We start from the raw sequence: 15,097 nt of genomic DNA, 5'->3' as shown, positions 1-15,097 counted from the left end.
CAGCTTGTTCCAGACACTCCACCCTCTATGTGAAAAAAATTGTCCCTCTGGACACTTTTGTATCTCTCCTCTCTCACCTTAAACCTATGCCCTCTAGTTTTAGACTCCCCTACTTTTGGGAAAAGATGTTGACTATCTAGTGCAGCTCTTTATTTTACAGACCTGTATAAGATCACCCCTCAGCCTCCTACACTCCAGAGAAAAGAGCCCCAGTCTGTCGAGCTTCTCCTTATATCCCAAAACATCAAGCCCTGGTAGCATCCTAATAAATCTTTTCTGCACTCTTTCTAGTTTAATACTATCCTTTCTATAATAGGGTGACTAGAACCAAGTGTGGCCTTACCAATGTCTTGTACAACTTCAACAAGACATCCCTACTCCTGTATTCAATGTTTTGACCAATGAAACCAAGCGTGCCAAATACCTCCTTCACCACTCTACCTGTGACTCCACTTTCAAGGAGCTATGAACATGTACCTCTAGATCTCTTAGTTCTGTAACTCTTCCCAACGCCCTTCCATTTAACTGAGTAAATCCTACCCTGGTTCAATCTACCAAAATGCATCACCTCACATTTGTCTAAATTAAACTCCATCTGCCATTTGTCAGCCCACTGGCCCAATTCATTAAGATCCCGTTGCAATTTTAATAATTTTCTTCACTGTCCACAATGCCATCAGTCTTGGTGTCGTCTGCAAACTTACTAACCATGCCTCCTATGTTCTCATCTAAATCATTAATATAAATGACTAATAAGAGTTGATCATAGGCCTCCAATTTGAAAAACAACCTTCTACAACCACCCTCTGGCTTCTATCAAGAAGCCAATTTTGTATCCATTTGGCTACCTCCCCCTGGATCCCATCAGATTTAATCTTACCCAACAACCTACCATGCAGTACCTTGTCAAAGGCCTTGCTAAAGTCCATGTAGACAACAACAACAACTGCACTGCCCTCATCTGTCTTCTTGGTTACCCCTTCAAAAAACTCAGTCAAGTTTGCGAGACATGATTTTCCACTCAAAGTCATGCTGATTGTTCCTAATCAGTCCTTGCATCTCTAAATGCCTGTAGAACATATCTGTCAAAATATGTTCCAACAACTTACTCACCACAGATGTGAGGCTCACTGGCCTGTAGTTCCCAGGCTTTTCCCTGCAGCTGTTTTTAAACAAAGGCACAACATTTGCCACACTCCAATCTTCAGGCACCTCACCTCTGATTATCAGTGATTCAAGTATCTCAGCTAGGGGATCCGCAATTTCTTCCCTAGCTCCCACAATGTCCTAGGATACACTTCATCAGGTCCCAGGGATTTATCTACCTTGGTGCGCTTTAAGACTTTCCAGCATCACCAGTGGTGTAATATGTACACTCCTCAATAAATCACTATTTATTTCCCCAAGTTCCCTAACATCCATGCTTTTCACACCAGTAAATACTGATGAGAAATATTAATTTAGGATCTCACCCATCTCCTGTGGATCCACACATAGATGACCTTGTTAATCCTTAAAAGGCCTTGCTGTCTCCCTTGTCACTCTTTTGCCCTTTATGTATTTGTAAAAGCTCTTTGGATTCTCCTTTGCCTTATCTGCCAAAACAATCTCGTGTGCCCTTTTTGCCTGCCTGATTTCTCTCTCAACTCTACTCCTAAAGCCCTATACTCTTCAGGGGATTCACTTGATCCCAGCTGCCTGTGCGAGTCATGTGCCTATTTCTTCTTCTTGACCAGGGCCTCAATATCCTGAGTCATCCAGGGTTCTCTACTTCTGTCAGCCATGCCCTTCACTCTAAGAGGAATGTGTTTAACCTGAACCCTGATTAACACACTTTTGAAAGCTTGCCACTTACCAGATGTCCCTTTTCCTTCCCACAGACTTCCCCAATTAACTTTTGAAAGTTCCTGCCTGATACCATCAAAATTAGGCCTTGCCCCAATTTAGAATGTTAACTTTTGGGCCAGACCTATCATTCTCCATAGCTATCTTAAAACTAATAGAATTATGGTCACTGGTCCCAAAGTGATGCCTCACTAACACTTATGTCACCTGCCCTTCCTTACCTCCCAAGAGGAGGTCAATTTTTGCCCCCTTTCTAGTCGGGTCATTCACATACTGAATGAGAAATCCCTCCCGAATACACTCAACAAATTTCTCTCCGTCCAAACTCTCTAATCCTATGGCTGTCCCAGTCAGTGTTAGGAAAGTTAAAATCTTGGACTATTACCACCCTATTTTTCTTGGAGCTATCTATAATCTCCTTACATATTTGCTCATCAGTTTCCTGCTGATTATTTGGGGGCCTATAGTACAACCCTATCAAAGTGATTTCCCCCTTCTTATTTCTCAGTTCTACCCATATAGAGTCAGTGGCCGAACCCTTGGATATATCCCCTTTCAATACGGCCGTGATGCTTTCCCTAATCAAAAGTGCAACGCCCCCCCCCTCCTCTCTTATCTCCTGTTCTATCTTTCCTATAGCATCTGTACCCTGAAACATTGAGCTGCCAGTCCTGCCTCTCCCTTAGCCATGTTTCAGTAATTGCTATAATATTCCAGTCCCACATACCCATCCATGCCCTGAGTTCATGTGCCTTGCCTGTCAGTCCTCTTGCATTGAAATAAATGCAGTTTAATCTGAACTTCCCTTCTCTCTGTCTTGCTTTGCCTGATCTGCCTGACATTAGGATTACTGACACTGCCTTTACTATTTCGTGTGCCCACTTTTAATTTCTGTGATGTCCTCAAATTTCTGTTCTGTCTCCCTTCTGCTTTGGATCCCATCCCCCTGCTGAACTGGTTTAAACCTTCCCGAGTGGCTCTAGCAAATCTCCCCGCCAGGGTGTTAGTTCCCCTCCCATTCAGGTGCAACCCGTCCCTCTTGATCAGGTCAGCCCTTCCTCAGAAAAGATCCCAATGATCCAAAAATCTAAATCACCGCCCCCCTGCACCAGCTCTCAAGCCACACATTCATCTGCCTAATCTTCCTATCCCTACTGTCACTCGCACATGGCACCAGTAGTAGTCCTGAAATTGCTACCTTCAAAGTAGCAATTTATCAGGATTAAATTCAATCTGCCATTTATCTGCCCAATATACCAGCCTATCTATATCCTGCTGTGTCACCTGACACCCCTCCTCACTATCCGCCAATCCTGCCATCTTTGTGTCATCTGCAAACTTGCTGATCACACCACGTACGCCCTCTTCCAAGTCATTTATATATATATTATGAATAGAAGAGGTCCCAGTACTGAGCCCTGAGGCACACCACTGGTGACAGACCTCCAGCTAAAAAAGGACCCTTCCACTACTACTCTCTGTCTCCTGTTGCCTAGCCAGTTTTCAATCCATCTAGATACCTGTCCCTGTATCCCATGAGTCTTAACCTTTTCTACCAGCCTACCATGAGGGACTTTGTCAAACACCTTACTGAAATCCATATAGATGACATCAACGGCTCGTCCTTCATCAATCGTTTTTGTCACGTCCTCAAAAAATTCTACCAAATCCGTAAGGCAAGACCTCCCCTGAACAAAGCCATGCTGCGTATCCCTAATCAGATTGCAACACTCCAAATGCTTATACATCCTATCCCTCTGAATTTTTTCCAACAACTTTCCTACCACTGACGTCAAACTCACCGGCCTATAATTACCAGGGTTATCCCTACTGCCCTTTTTAAACAACGGTACCACATTAGCTATCCTCCAATCCTCACCTGTGTCCAAAAAAGAGACAAAGATTTGCGTCAGAGGCCCAGCAATTTCATCTCTCACCTCCCTAAGCAGCCTGGGATAAATGCCATCAGGCCCCGGAGCTTTATCAGTTTTTATGCTACCTAAAAACCCTAACACTTCCTCCCTCGTAATGGATATTTCCTTCAACTGGTCTACAGTTCCCTCCAAGACATTACCAGACACCAAGCCCCTCTCCTTCATGAATACCGACGCAAAGTATTCATTCAGGATCTCCCCCATTCCCTCAGACTCTATGCACAGTTCCCCTCCTTTGTCCCTAAGAGGACTGATTTTCCCTCTAACCACCCTTTTGTTCCTAATATAAGAGTAAAATGCCTTTGGATTTTCCTTAATCCTATCCGCCAAAGCAATTTCATGCCCCCTTTTCGCCCTTCTAACTCCCCTTTTGAGCTCCCTCCTGCTCTCTCTATATTCCTCCAGTGCTTTCTCCGTTCCCAGTTGCTTAGACCTAACATATGCCTCTTTCTTCTTCCTGACCAAGTCCTCAATATCCCCTGTAATCCATGGCTCTCTCATCCTGCCTTTCCCATCCTTCCTCTTTACCGGCACATGTCTTTCCTGCAACCTTTTCAGTTTTCTCTTGAAAGCCTCCCACTTGCCAACCGTGGACTTACCCGCTAACAACCTCTCCCAATCAGTGTCCATCAGCTCCTTCCTAATCCGGCTATAGCTTGCCTTACCCCAGTTCAGCACCCTCCCCTTCGGACAGCACTCATCCTTTTCCATGTTTATCCTAAAGTAGACAGACTTGTGGTCACTGTTAGCCACATGTTCGCTTACTGCAACTTCAACCACCTGACCTGGCTCATTACCCAAGACTAAATCCAGTATAGCCCCCTCCCTAGTCGGGCTAGTTACGTACTGCTCCAAGGACCCTTCCATCACACATTTTACAAATTCCTCCCCATCCGAACCCCCAGCTCTAGGCACCTTCCAATCCACTCCAGGAAGATTAAAGTCACCCACTACAACAACCCTATTCTTTCTGCACCTATCTAAAATGTCTTTACATATGCCTTCTTCCACTGCCCTTGGGCTGTTGGGTGGCCTGTAGTACACTCCTAGCACAGTAATTGCTCCCTTCCTATTCCTCAACTCTACCCATTTATAAAGCATCTTTAACACAAAACATTCCAAAATGCTTCACAGGAACAGTATGAAACTGAGCCACATAAAGAGATACTAGGACTGATGACCCAAAAGCTTGATCAGAGATGTAAGTTATGGCAAGTATATAAAGGATATTGTAGAGCTTGGGCCCAGACATTGGAAGGCATGGCCACCAATAATGTCACAATTATGATTGGCAATCCTCAGGAGACAAAATTTGGAGGCACCCAGACACCTCAGGAGGGTTGTGTGGCAGGAGGAGATCCCAGAGATAGGGAGGGAGTGATGTCATGGCGGGATTTGAAATCAAGACACTGCTTGTCCAGGAGTCAATGTAAGTCAGAGCACAGGGATGATAGGGGAACAGGACTTGTGACAAGAGCTTTAAGTTTTCACTAAGGATTGAGTATAGAAGACCAACCAGGGAATAATGAAGTCTAGATGTCGTGAAGAATGAGAGTTTCAACAGCAGATCAGCTGAGAGAGAGCAAAGTCAAGTGGCGTTACTGAGGTGAAAATGGGCAGTTTTGGCAAAAATATGAGGTCAGAAGGGAGGGAGATCTGATACGTGACAGTATTTTGCAAGATGGGGTTCAAGGGTTGGTTTTTGGAGAAGAGGGTTGATGATAAATTTAAAGAACAAGGGACAACACTTGAAGAGAGAGAACTGTTTACAATATTAGCTAACATGGAGACCAGGAGGGAGCATTGGGTGGTCAGCAGTTTATTGGTTACAGGTTGGATGGATCCAGCATCTGGGTCTCGCAGACAACATGAGTTCAGGGCAGGTATGAGGGGAGATGAGAGAAATTAAAGAGAGTTCCGGGCTAGGGCAGCATGAAACAATGTAGGAAGTTTGGTCAGCTGGCTGTGAGGGAAGAATTGTCTTTATCTTAGTGACAGAGACATGAGTTCTTTGTGCTGGGTGTAGAGGAAGGGATTTAAGAAGATGGTTTGCACTAGAGAAAAGGAACAGGGCGTTACCCTTGCATTACACATGCTGTCTATAACAAGAAAAGTAAGGTGTGTTGTTGAATGAAAAATGGGGTTGGATTTGCTGGTATCACAGTTGGATGAGTCCATCATGGACAGCCACCAAAAAACGGGCTTTGTTAGTTGCCTTCTTCATCTTTTCTCCCGCTGGTTGCCATTTCTTGGTGATCTCATGATGGTAAACTTGTACAGAATGTGGCAGACCATGACTGATCTTGATATGTGGTCAACCAAGCACTGCAGGTGTCCTCCAGCACAGTCAAAAGGTATCAATCATTTAAGGACTCCAGTGGCCTGCTCAGTCATGTATTGTGTGGCAGTGTGGCATTCATTTTGTGTGTGCTCTTCCAATTGTATGTGTGTTGTGTGGGTGGATTATCCTAGGAAACTGTCTGATCTACTGGCTATTTCATTCCCTTTCCAACTGAAACAATATTGGGCTTTTAATCTAGAAGGAAATACCTACCAAGTTGAACAGTAGACCGTGGGTTTTAGGTTTTGGCACTTACACTAAACCCACCACTCCCTTTCATCGACACTTTAGCTGATTCTTTGGCCTTTCGCTGACCTGTTACTCATCTCCCTCCTTCAGGAAATATGAGACATATTTCCTCTGGATTTTGTGATAAATCTATCCCAAATGATGAATGAGAGCCTAGAGTAAAAGAAGCTGAATCGTGATTATATTTCATGGAGCTTGAACCATTGATAAAGAGGAAACCTTTCCATATTTGATTTAATTTAATCTAGAAGTATAAAGAAAGAAATTGCATTCTGATATGAAATACGTTGAAGCTGGTATTACCACGCTCTTTTATGTTTGCACCTTCCACCCTATTTAAATGAGGGGTTGAAGACAGGCATTGCTTCATAAAGCATAACCTTCCTCAACCCTGTGTTATTTCCCTTTTAAATGTCTCTGATTAACAGGAGGTGCTTCTGTTGGGCTGTAGGATGCTTCCTTGATCAAAGATATTGGATTCTGGGGTGTGTTCTTAGAAGCTAGAAGAATACTGGTGCCAAATACTCTCTTGTTTTCTACTTTTGATATTAGAGAAGGCAAGGACATTCTGCTACTCTTGAGCGGTATAAAGAGTTTGTCCACCCAAAGAAGACAATTAACAAATGTTCAGTCAAATACCTTCACTGCAGCAAGGGAACACAGTGCTACTGGATCCAATTCTGCTGCAGCTCTGCAAACGTGAAATATTAGTTTGATTTATAGGAATCTAGTGTAGCTTGCTTAAAGTTTTCCTCCATCCTTGTCACTTACTTGGATCGAGAGTAGTTGAGGCAGAAACTTTTGCATATTTAAAAGAAAACAAAAGGAACTGATAATTGAAGCAGAGGGTGATTGCGGGATATGGGAGGGGAGCAGAGTGGTAGCATTGGTTTGGATTGTGCCAGTGAGCCAGGCTTGATCAAATGGGACAGTTTTCATCATTTTTGTTGTGATGCTTAGGGCATCATTCACTGTGGCTGAAACAGATCCAAACGGAAAAAAATTTACTGTAATGAGCTTTTTTCCATAAATAATTTGTCCCAATAAAAAGGAATAACTATTGTATGTGGTGGTGTTTTGTCTGCTCCACATTGTAGAAACAATGCAAAATAATTTGCAGATTTTGAAAGAATTTGAAAACTCTAGCTTATTTATTCATTCACAGGTTGTGAGCATTGCTGGCAAGGTCCATTCCTGATTGTAGCTCACCATCATCTTCTCGAGGACATTGTTCAACCATTGTAGACCATGTGGTGTAGGTACACCGTGCTATTAGAAAGTTCTAGAATTTTGATTCAGTGACAGTGAAGGAACAATTATTTACTTTGAAGTCAGACAGGAGTGCGACTTGGTGGGGAAACTGCAGGTAGAGGCATTCTGATGAATCTTCTAGATGGTAGAGCTCATGAGTTTGGAAGGTGCCATTGATGGAGTCTTGCGAGCTGCTGCATTGCATCTTGTAGCAGTACCAGTGTTTGTTGGTGATGACCGGAGTGAATGTTGCAGTAGTAGATCGACTGCCAATCAAGTAGGCTGCTTTGCCCCGGATGGTATTGAGCTTCTTAGGTGTTGTTGGAGCTGTGCTCATCCAGCAGGGAGTTTTCCATCACAACCTTGATTTGTTCCTTGTAGATAGTGGACAGGTTTCAGATAATGAGGGTGAGTTACTCCCCACAGGATTCTGGCCTGCTCTTGTAGCCATATGGTTGGTCCTTTTAAGTTTCAGGCCAGTGGCTGCCCCAGGATGTTGGTGGGGCTTTGATTAAAGCGAGGTGGTTGAACGTCAAGGGCAAATAATTGGCTTCTCTCTTGTTGGAGATAGCCTGAATGTTAACTGCATGCAGACACGATTGCTTCAGTACCTGAGGAGTCACAAATGGTAATCATCAGCGAATACCCCAACTTCTGACCTTATGATAAAGGAAGGGAAATGGATGAAATGGCTGAGGACACTACAGGACTTCCTCAGAGATGTTCTGAGGCTGACTTGATTGGTCACCAACAACCATAACCATTTTTCTCTTTTCCACTTATGAATCCAGGGGAGTTCTCCCCACCCCCCCCAGTTCCCAATGACATTGAGTTTGCTTGGCCGTCTTGATACTCGACTGTCAATTGCTACTTGATGTCAAGGGCAATCACTCTCACCTCACCTTTGCATGCAGCTTTTTGGTCCATGTTTGGAAACAAAGTTGTAATAAAACTGGACCTAAGATGCTCTTTCTGTGGAAATAAACAAGTTAGCAACCTGACTGAAGGCAGCATTTATAGCATTGCAAAATATGTTTGGCGTTTATGTTTTTTCAAATATATGAAAATTTGTTAGAATGTTTCTATTTTGATTGTTTTATTTTTCACCATTGATTCAAGTTCTTTAATCAAACATCTTGCTAAACCTTTGATAGAAATTTTTATGTATATTTCACTTACCAAATATAATGGCTTGCGGCAGTGCTGTGATGTTTCAACTTTTGTAGGCATGTCTGGTTAAACTGCTAACACAGAAGCTGGAGGATTATCTTCTGTCTGAGAAACTGGGAAAGAAGAGTGGATGGAAAGGAAATTAAGTTTCTAAATGTAATTTTAGAATTCAAGTGGAGTTGGGTGATCAATGAGGAAGGCGGGGTGTGGTCAGTGGGAAATGGGGTCAGGTGGTCAGTGGGGAGGTGGGAGGCAGTCATTAAGAGTCCATGGGGGTTTGGGGGAGTTTCTTGAGGGTGTGGGGGTGGCACTGTAGGTAGTGTGGTTGGTCAGTGCTGTAGTTACTTAGAAGTTAGAAGTCATTTTAATTCTTCTAACTTTTTCCAAGTAGCTTACTGCAAGATAGTTGAAACCATCCAAAGTTTGCAATTTAAATTGCAGTATCAGATGGTTCATAATGCAGGCCTATTATCCAATGGAAGTTTAAACTTCCCTGGTAACTGCAATGCAATCCTTACCTGGGGACTTGTGACAGTTCCCCAGCGTATCTTTGGACTACTCTCCAATTATGACAGGCTGGAACTCAGAAATTATAGGCTGGGGTGTTGTTAAACTATCACAAACCTCAACGTGGTTGCTCCTGAGAAGGGCTGACTGTGCAGAGTTAATTCTGAAAGTGTTTACTTCCTGCAACCAGCTTTCTTGATGTATATGCTTTCCCTTTTGCATGGTGCCACTGTTGTAAAAAGACAGGTCATTTAAACTGCATTGTTTCCTCAATCAGATAAAATAAAAGCTAAAGTCATATTTATAACAATCCTATCCAGAGAAATTATATAGCTTCTTCCAGCACAGCTGGTTTTTTCTCTTTCACCATTAGGCAAGGCGTCGAGCTGGCATTCAAACAAACCCTGCCTTTCCATAGGTTTCAAAGGGAATCAGTAAAGTGGGTGCTTTAGCTGAAGAATAGTAAAATCTAGTTTTGTTCATTTGTGGGGCATAGGTGTCGTTGGCTGGTCAGCATTTATTACCTATCCCTAGTTGCCCGAGGACAGTCGAGAATCAGCTCTGGAGTTACATGTAGGCCAGACTGGTAAGGATGGCAGATTTCCTCCCCAAAAGGACATCAGTGAACCAGATGAGTTTTTCCGACAATCGACAATGGTTTCGTGGTCATCAGTAGATTCTTAATTCCAGATTTGTTTTCATTGAATTCAGATTCCACCATCTGCCACAGCAGAATTTGAACCCGATTCTCATGTTAGATTATACCTAACTTGAATTTGTTTTGATTTCTGTGAAATGCTTTTTTTTCAAAAGCCTTTCTGACTCTGACCTTGTTTCTACAGCTCTGTTCCATGTGTCAGAAAACCGGTGCCACTTTAGGCTGCTACATCAAAGGCTGTCCTCTTAAATACCACTATGCCTGTGCTGTAGATAGTAGTGAGTATCTCTTCAGTTATTTTTGATTACTGACTTTTTGGTAACTATATCTGGAAAACTCAATGCAACCATTTTGTTCCCTGCAAGTAATAGGTTTCACATTGGTAAAGGATATTAGTAGTTTAAATTAATGAGCTCAACTGCCATGTGTGCCAATGAAAGTAATTACCCAATTTAATTTTAGTACTGAATCATAGAATCCCTTCAGGACAGAATGCGGCTATTTGGCCCTTGAACCTGCACCAACAATAATCCCACTCTATCCCCTTAACCCCCCATATTTACCCTGCTAATCCCCTCAAAATTAGGGGCAATTTAGCATGGCTAATCAACTGAACCGGCACATCTTTGGACAGATGTAGGAAACCCATACAGACATGGGGAGAACATGCAGACTCCACACAGACAGTGACTGGAACTGGGAATCAAACCCGAGTCCCTGGTGTGAGGCAGTAGTGCTAAGCATTGTGCCACTGTGTTATTTTTTGCATTCCCACATATTTGAATAACCCAGAAATTCAAATTGAGAAATTGCATTAAAATAGCCTGTGATGCAATTGGGATTGTTCAAGTTAACAGGAATAGGCAGGATATAATTTATTCTATTGTTCGAACTAACACTTGGATTAGATTTGATGTAACCAGAACTGGTGCAAAGCTGAGTCAGTGTCTGGTGAAGCCCATTAAGCTATTTAAGATTAGTTTGAGGAACTGGATTATCGATGCTTAGTTTAGTGTATTAATACTAATATGCTTCAGGCAAAATTGCTCTTAAGCCAGTGTACTTTTATTATGTGTTATATTCTTCTGTGATGCTGTTAATTCATTCCCATTCTCACCATTGCCCCATCAGCAATGACATGCCAGTACTTCTCCCAGGCGCTCGACAGCTTAAAATCTACAGCTCAAAATATCTCTCCTGACGTGGCTTGGGAGAAAAAGCCTTGTTGTCAACAGCTGTCTATAGTGATAATTTCATACTCCCATTGCACTGCACTGAAATCTCAGTGACAGTGTTGTTAAAATGTATTTTTAATTAACCAGATGAATTAGTAATCTTTTGGGGAGGGAACGGTTTAGATGAAGAATAGAAAGAGATATGGGGTTGAAATTCTCTTCCATGATATCGAGCAATAAAAGCAAGTAAAGCACAGCCAGAGAGTTTGGTCTACTATTGAAAGCCTTTGCATTGTCCCAGTGGGCTGGTGAATATTTAATGGAATCCGTCAGCCGATACAGTGTTTGATGCATTGCCTGATGAATCCATTATCCCACTATTGACCTTTGGATACTGAAGACCACTCGTGTTACAAAAATCTGTGGTGTCTTCGCTTTCCCCACTCTCTTTCAAAAGGGGAAAGAAAGATGGTAAACAAGCACATCCTCACATTAGGACTCTCTAAAAACCATCTGTTATAGCAGAGCATCAGAGACAGATGATCGCCAGCAGTTTAAGGAAGGAAACTTCCCTTGTCTTTCTGAAATGAGCATCACCATGATTGTGAAATCACTAAGTTAAATAGCAGCACAAAACTAACAGTAATAGGAGGACAAATATGTGAGATTCTGCTTGTTTTCTGAATTACAATCAAGTGGACACCTTTTGCAAAGAGAGTTGAATTTCCAGTAAAGAAATTGCATATCAACATTTCAAGCTTTAAACAACTAAACTATAAGCAGCCAGGCTAAACATTGCCTAATAGACTATTGGAAAGATACCCTTACTGCTGTTTAATGTGGCCAATATCCCCATGCCACAGACAAGTACATTATAGCATGCACTTCAAAGGATTTATATAAAATGCTCTACAATTACTCCCAGCTTCCAATGGGTTCACATCTCACTGTTTTCCACAAATCGTAACGTTAAGTGATTTTCAAAATATTCCAACCTGACTACCAACAGTGAAGGACCATTCCACCAATCCAAACCCTTCCTGGCCTTGCCAGGGCAAATCTTCTGGAATCTTTAGAGTGCCATGGGATGGGTCTCTTCAGCTAGAGACTGTCTTCGCTCCTGCATTCTGCCTGGTAGCTCACAAAGGACCTTCTCCTTTCTGTTGACCACATCAACTGCAGCCTATTGTCTCTGAGACTTCTCTGTCTCTCTCCTGGTCCCCAGGGTAATCAGGCACAAAGGCTTTTTGTCAGGCAGAACTCACAGCACATGTAATGACTCTTCATTCCTTCGTTTTACCTTGCATTTGAAGAGACAGTCCAAAACAACCACATCTTATAAAACGTCACTTATGGAACACCTGGGTTGCCCTTTCCTGTTTAAATGGGATTCTGACGTGACACTCATTATGGAAAGCAGCAACATTGTCATTTGCTCTTGGTTTCAGCTGATGGAATCATGCATCACAAAAGAAGGCCGTATGATCCATTGTGCCTGTGCTAGCTTTTTCAAAGAGCTATCCAGTTTCTTCCAGTTTTGATGTATTGGTTCAAAAAACATGAGAATGAAGTTGACAAATTACTTTTAAAAATAAATGAATTTGGATGTTGTGTTTACAGCGCAGGGGTCAGAGTTATAGGCACTTAAACACAATGACGAAGAAGTGATTTCTGTCCACTTGCAGTGGTCTTGTAATCTGTGGTTTGACTGTTAATTTTGTCTAAATTGATTTCTGCTTGTGTAAATATGTAATTAAAAATGTGAAACCCTTGGTAACCTGCATTTATTCTTTATTCCAGAATGTTTCTTAAATGAAGATAATTTCTCAATGAAATGTGCAAAACACAGGGTAGGACATTAATGTATCTTTTACTGTACATGAAATCAGTGCTCAATTTATATACGTTCAGATATATATTACACTGCTTTTCATCTGTTTGTTTCTTATTTATGTCTCTAAACCAGTATGTAATCAGATTGTGTCTGGTAAGACTCACTGTTAGAAATCCAGATTTGAGGAAGAATTTCTTCTCTCAAGCGGTGAATCTTTGGAATTCTTCTTTTATCCCAGGAAGCTGTCAAGGCCATGTCCTTGAACGTTTTCAAGACTGAGATCAGTAGGTTTTTAATCAGCAAGGGAATTGAGGGTTCTGGCGAAAAGGCAGGGAAGTTGACTTGATGTTGGATCAGCAGTGATCGTATTAAATGGTGGAGCAAGCTCGAAAGGCTGAATGATCTAAGCCTGTTCCTATGTCTTATGGTCTTATCCTTGTTGTCCTGTTTTCCTGCCACTAGACAGTAATAGAATAATTTGCAATGTTTTGTGAACACTTTTTTAATAATTAAATTAATCTGTTGAAATTGTGAATTGCTAGTCAGCATCCACCATTCAGTAGGAAGCTGCATGACAGTTTTAAGGATAGATAAAGCAAAGTTGTTTCTCAATGCAGGCAAATTCATTGAAACCTTTGATATGTCGCACAATTAATACTGAAATCTGCAGAGACTACCTCAGTGTTATAAAACTTTGAAATACTTTTTATTGTGTGTACCCATTGCATGAGTCCTACAGTATATTTTTTAACTAATGTTGTTTCTGAGCTTCTTACTAATTTATTGCAGGTGACAAAATAGACAAGAAAGCATAGTCTTTTGCTGTTCACTGGCCGAGCTTTGCTTTTCTCATCCAGTTGACCGAAGGTTACCTATTGATACAGTAACCAGCTGGTGTTTCTGTCAACGTGTGCTGCACTCACAGATCCCTCACATTGCAGACTTGAATTTTAAGAAGAACTGTTGCGAATGGAGCACTCTTTGATTGTAACATCATCTGGTGACCTCCTGTTGTTAGCCGAGTGGGATGTTTTAGCGCCTCAGGGCTGTGATGCAGGGCAGCATGTCAGCAGAAAGACTCCAAGCAGCAGGAACTCTTGGCAAAGCAACACTTGGAGATTTGCCCTTATACCACAATCAGTCCTACTGCACAAGTGTCCTGTGCTACTGATTATGTGAACATTTATTTGACTCCTTTATTCAAAGATCCTTTGTCATACAAACTACGTGTAGAATTATCCTTAATTTGCAGTATCCCAGGGTTAATTTTTTTTTAATAAATAGCATGGTTATAAAAATACTTAAAACAATCAAATAGATAAAAATGCTTATGAAACTGTCATCTCTAGATTCAGATGATGAATTGCTCTCTTTATGACATTTAAACCACTTACTACAATAATTTCCCAGTGACCCATTCCATTATTATCCAGCTGTAATGCCTCCCACCATTATTGTTTGCTCATTTGTTTTCTATGTAATGCAGATACATTGACCATCTGGTCATCAGAAAGTCACTCTACAACTAGTACCATGAAACTGGTTCTGATCATTTGGGCAAGCTTTAAAATAAGCAGCAGTTTGACCTCCGTTTTAACTGGAGTTCCATATCTGCAGATGTCTTTATTCAGTCAGCAATGTGTTGAGTTGTTGGTATGAAACATGCCATTCAAAGCTGTACATTATTGTTGACTTAGTGTATAATCTGACTGCAAATGCTGTCTGCGTTCATGTTGAGGTACATCTCACAGGCCTTGTGGATTTTTTGTAGAGTGTGAAAGCCAATCAGTGCTGTAATGCCTTTGTTGAAAATGCAGATAATTTTCTGCCACTCCCTTTACATTTTTTTAAAACTTTGTTTCAATCAGTGTTCCTCTAACAAATGGCATTTAATCTCTATTAAAGGAGGAATTTGGCACAGCATTTGCTGGTTACAATATTAAAAAACTGGAAAAACCACTTCAGAAACAGAATCAAAGTATTACATGGACAGTGAATGTAGAAATGCTTCTACAGTGGAATCAAGTTTCCATCATTTTAAGGTCAACATAGCAATTAATTCCCCTATTTCTTGGAATGGTTAACTGGTTTGTCTCCATGAAAACTGTTTCTTGATGCTCTTCCTGTTGGCCT

General features: G+C 41.6%; 1 protein-coding gene across 6 annotated transcripts in view; it reads left to right on the top strand.

The window, feature by feature from the left end:
- Nucleotides 1-15,097, top strand: part of LOC145356396 (uncharacterized) — a 49,365-nt gene that overhangs the window by 20,607 nt on the left and 13,661 nt on the right. For all 6 annotated transcript variants that reach the window (XM_080209094.1, XM_080209095.1, XM_080209092.1 and 3 more), the window contains 2 exons: nucleotides 10,140-10,233; nucleotides 12,931-12,980. In XM_080209094.1, coding sequence (XP_080065220.1) covers nucleotides 10,140-10,233; nucleotides 12,931-12,980 — 144 coding nt within the window. The remainder of the gene's footprint in view (nucleotides 1-10,139; nucleotides 10,234-12,930; nucleotides 12,981-15,097) is intronic.

The sequence above is a fragment of the Carcharhinus amblyrhynchos genome, chromosome 21, assembly GCF_965287045.1.
Source record: "Carcharhinus amblyrhynchos chromosome 21, sCarAmb.v2.hapA, whole genome shotgun sequence".
Lineage (NCBI taxonomy): Eukaryota > Metazoa > Chordata > Chondrichthyes > Carcharhiniformes > Carcharhinidae > Carcharhinus > Carcharhinus amblyrhynchos.
The sequence above is the reverse complement of the archived record's forward strand: the minus strand, read 5'-3'. Positions and strand labels throughout refer to the sequence as shown.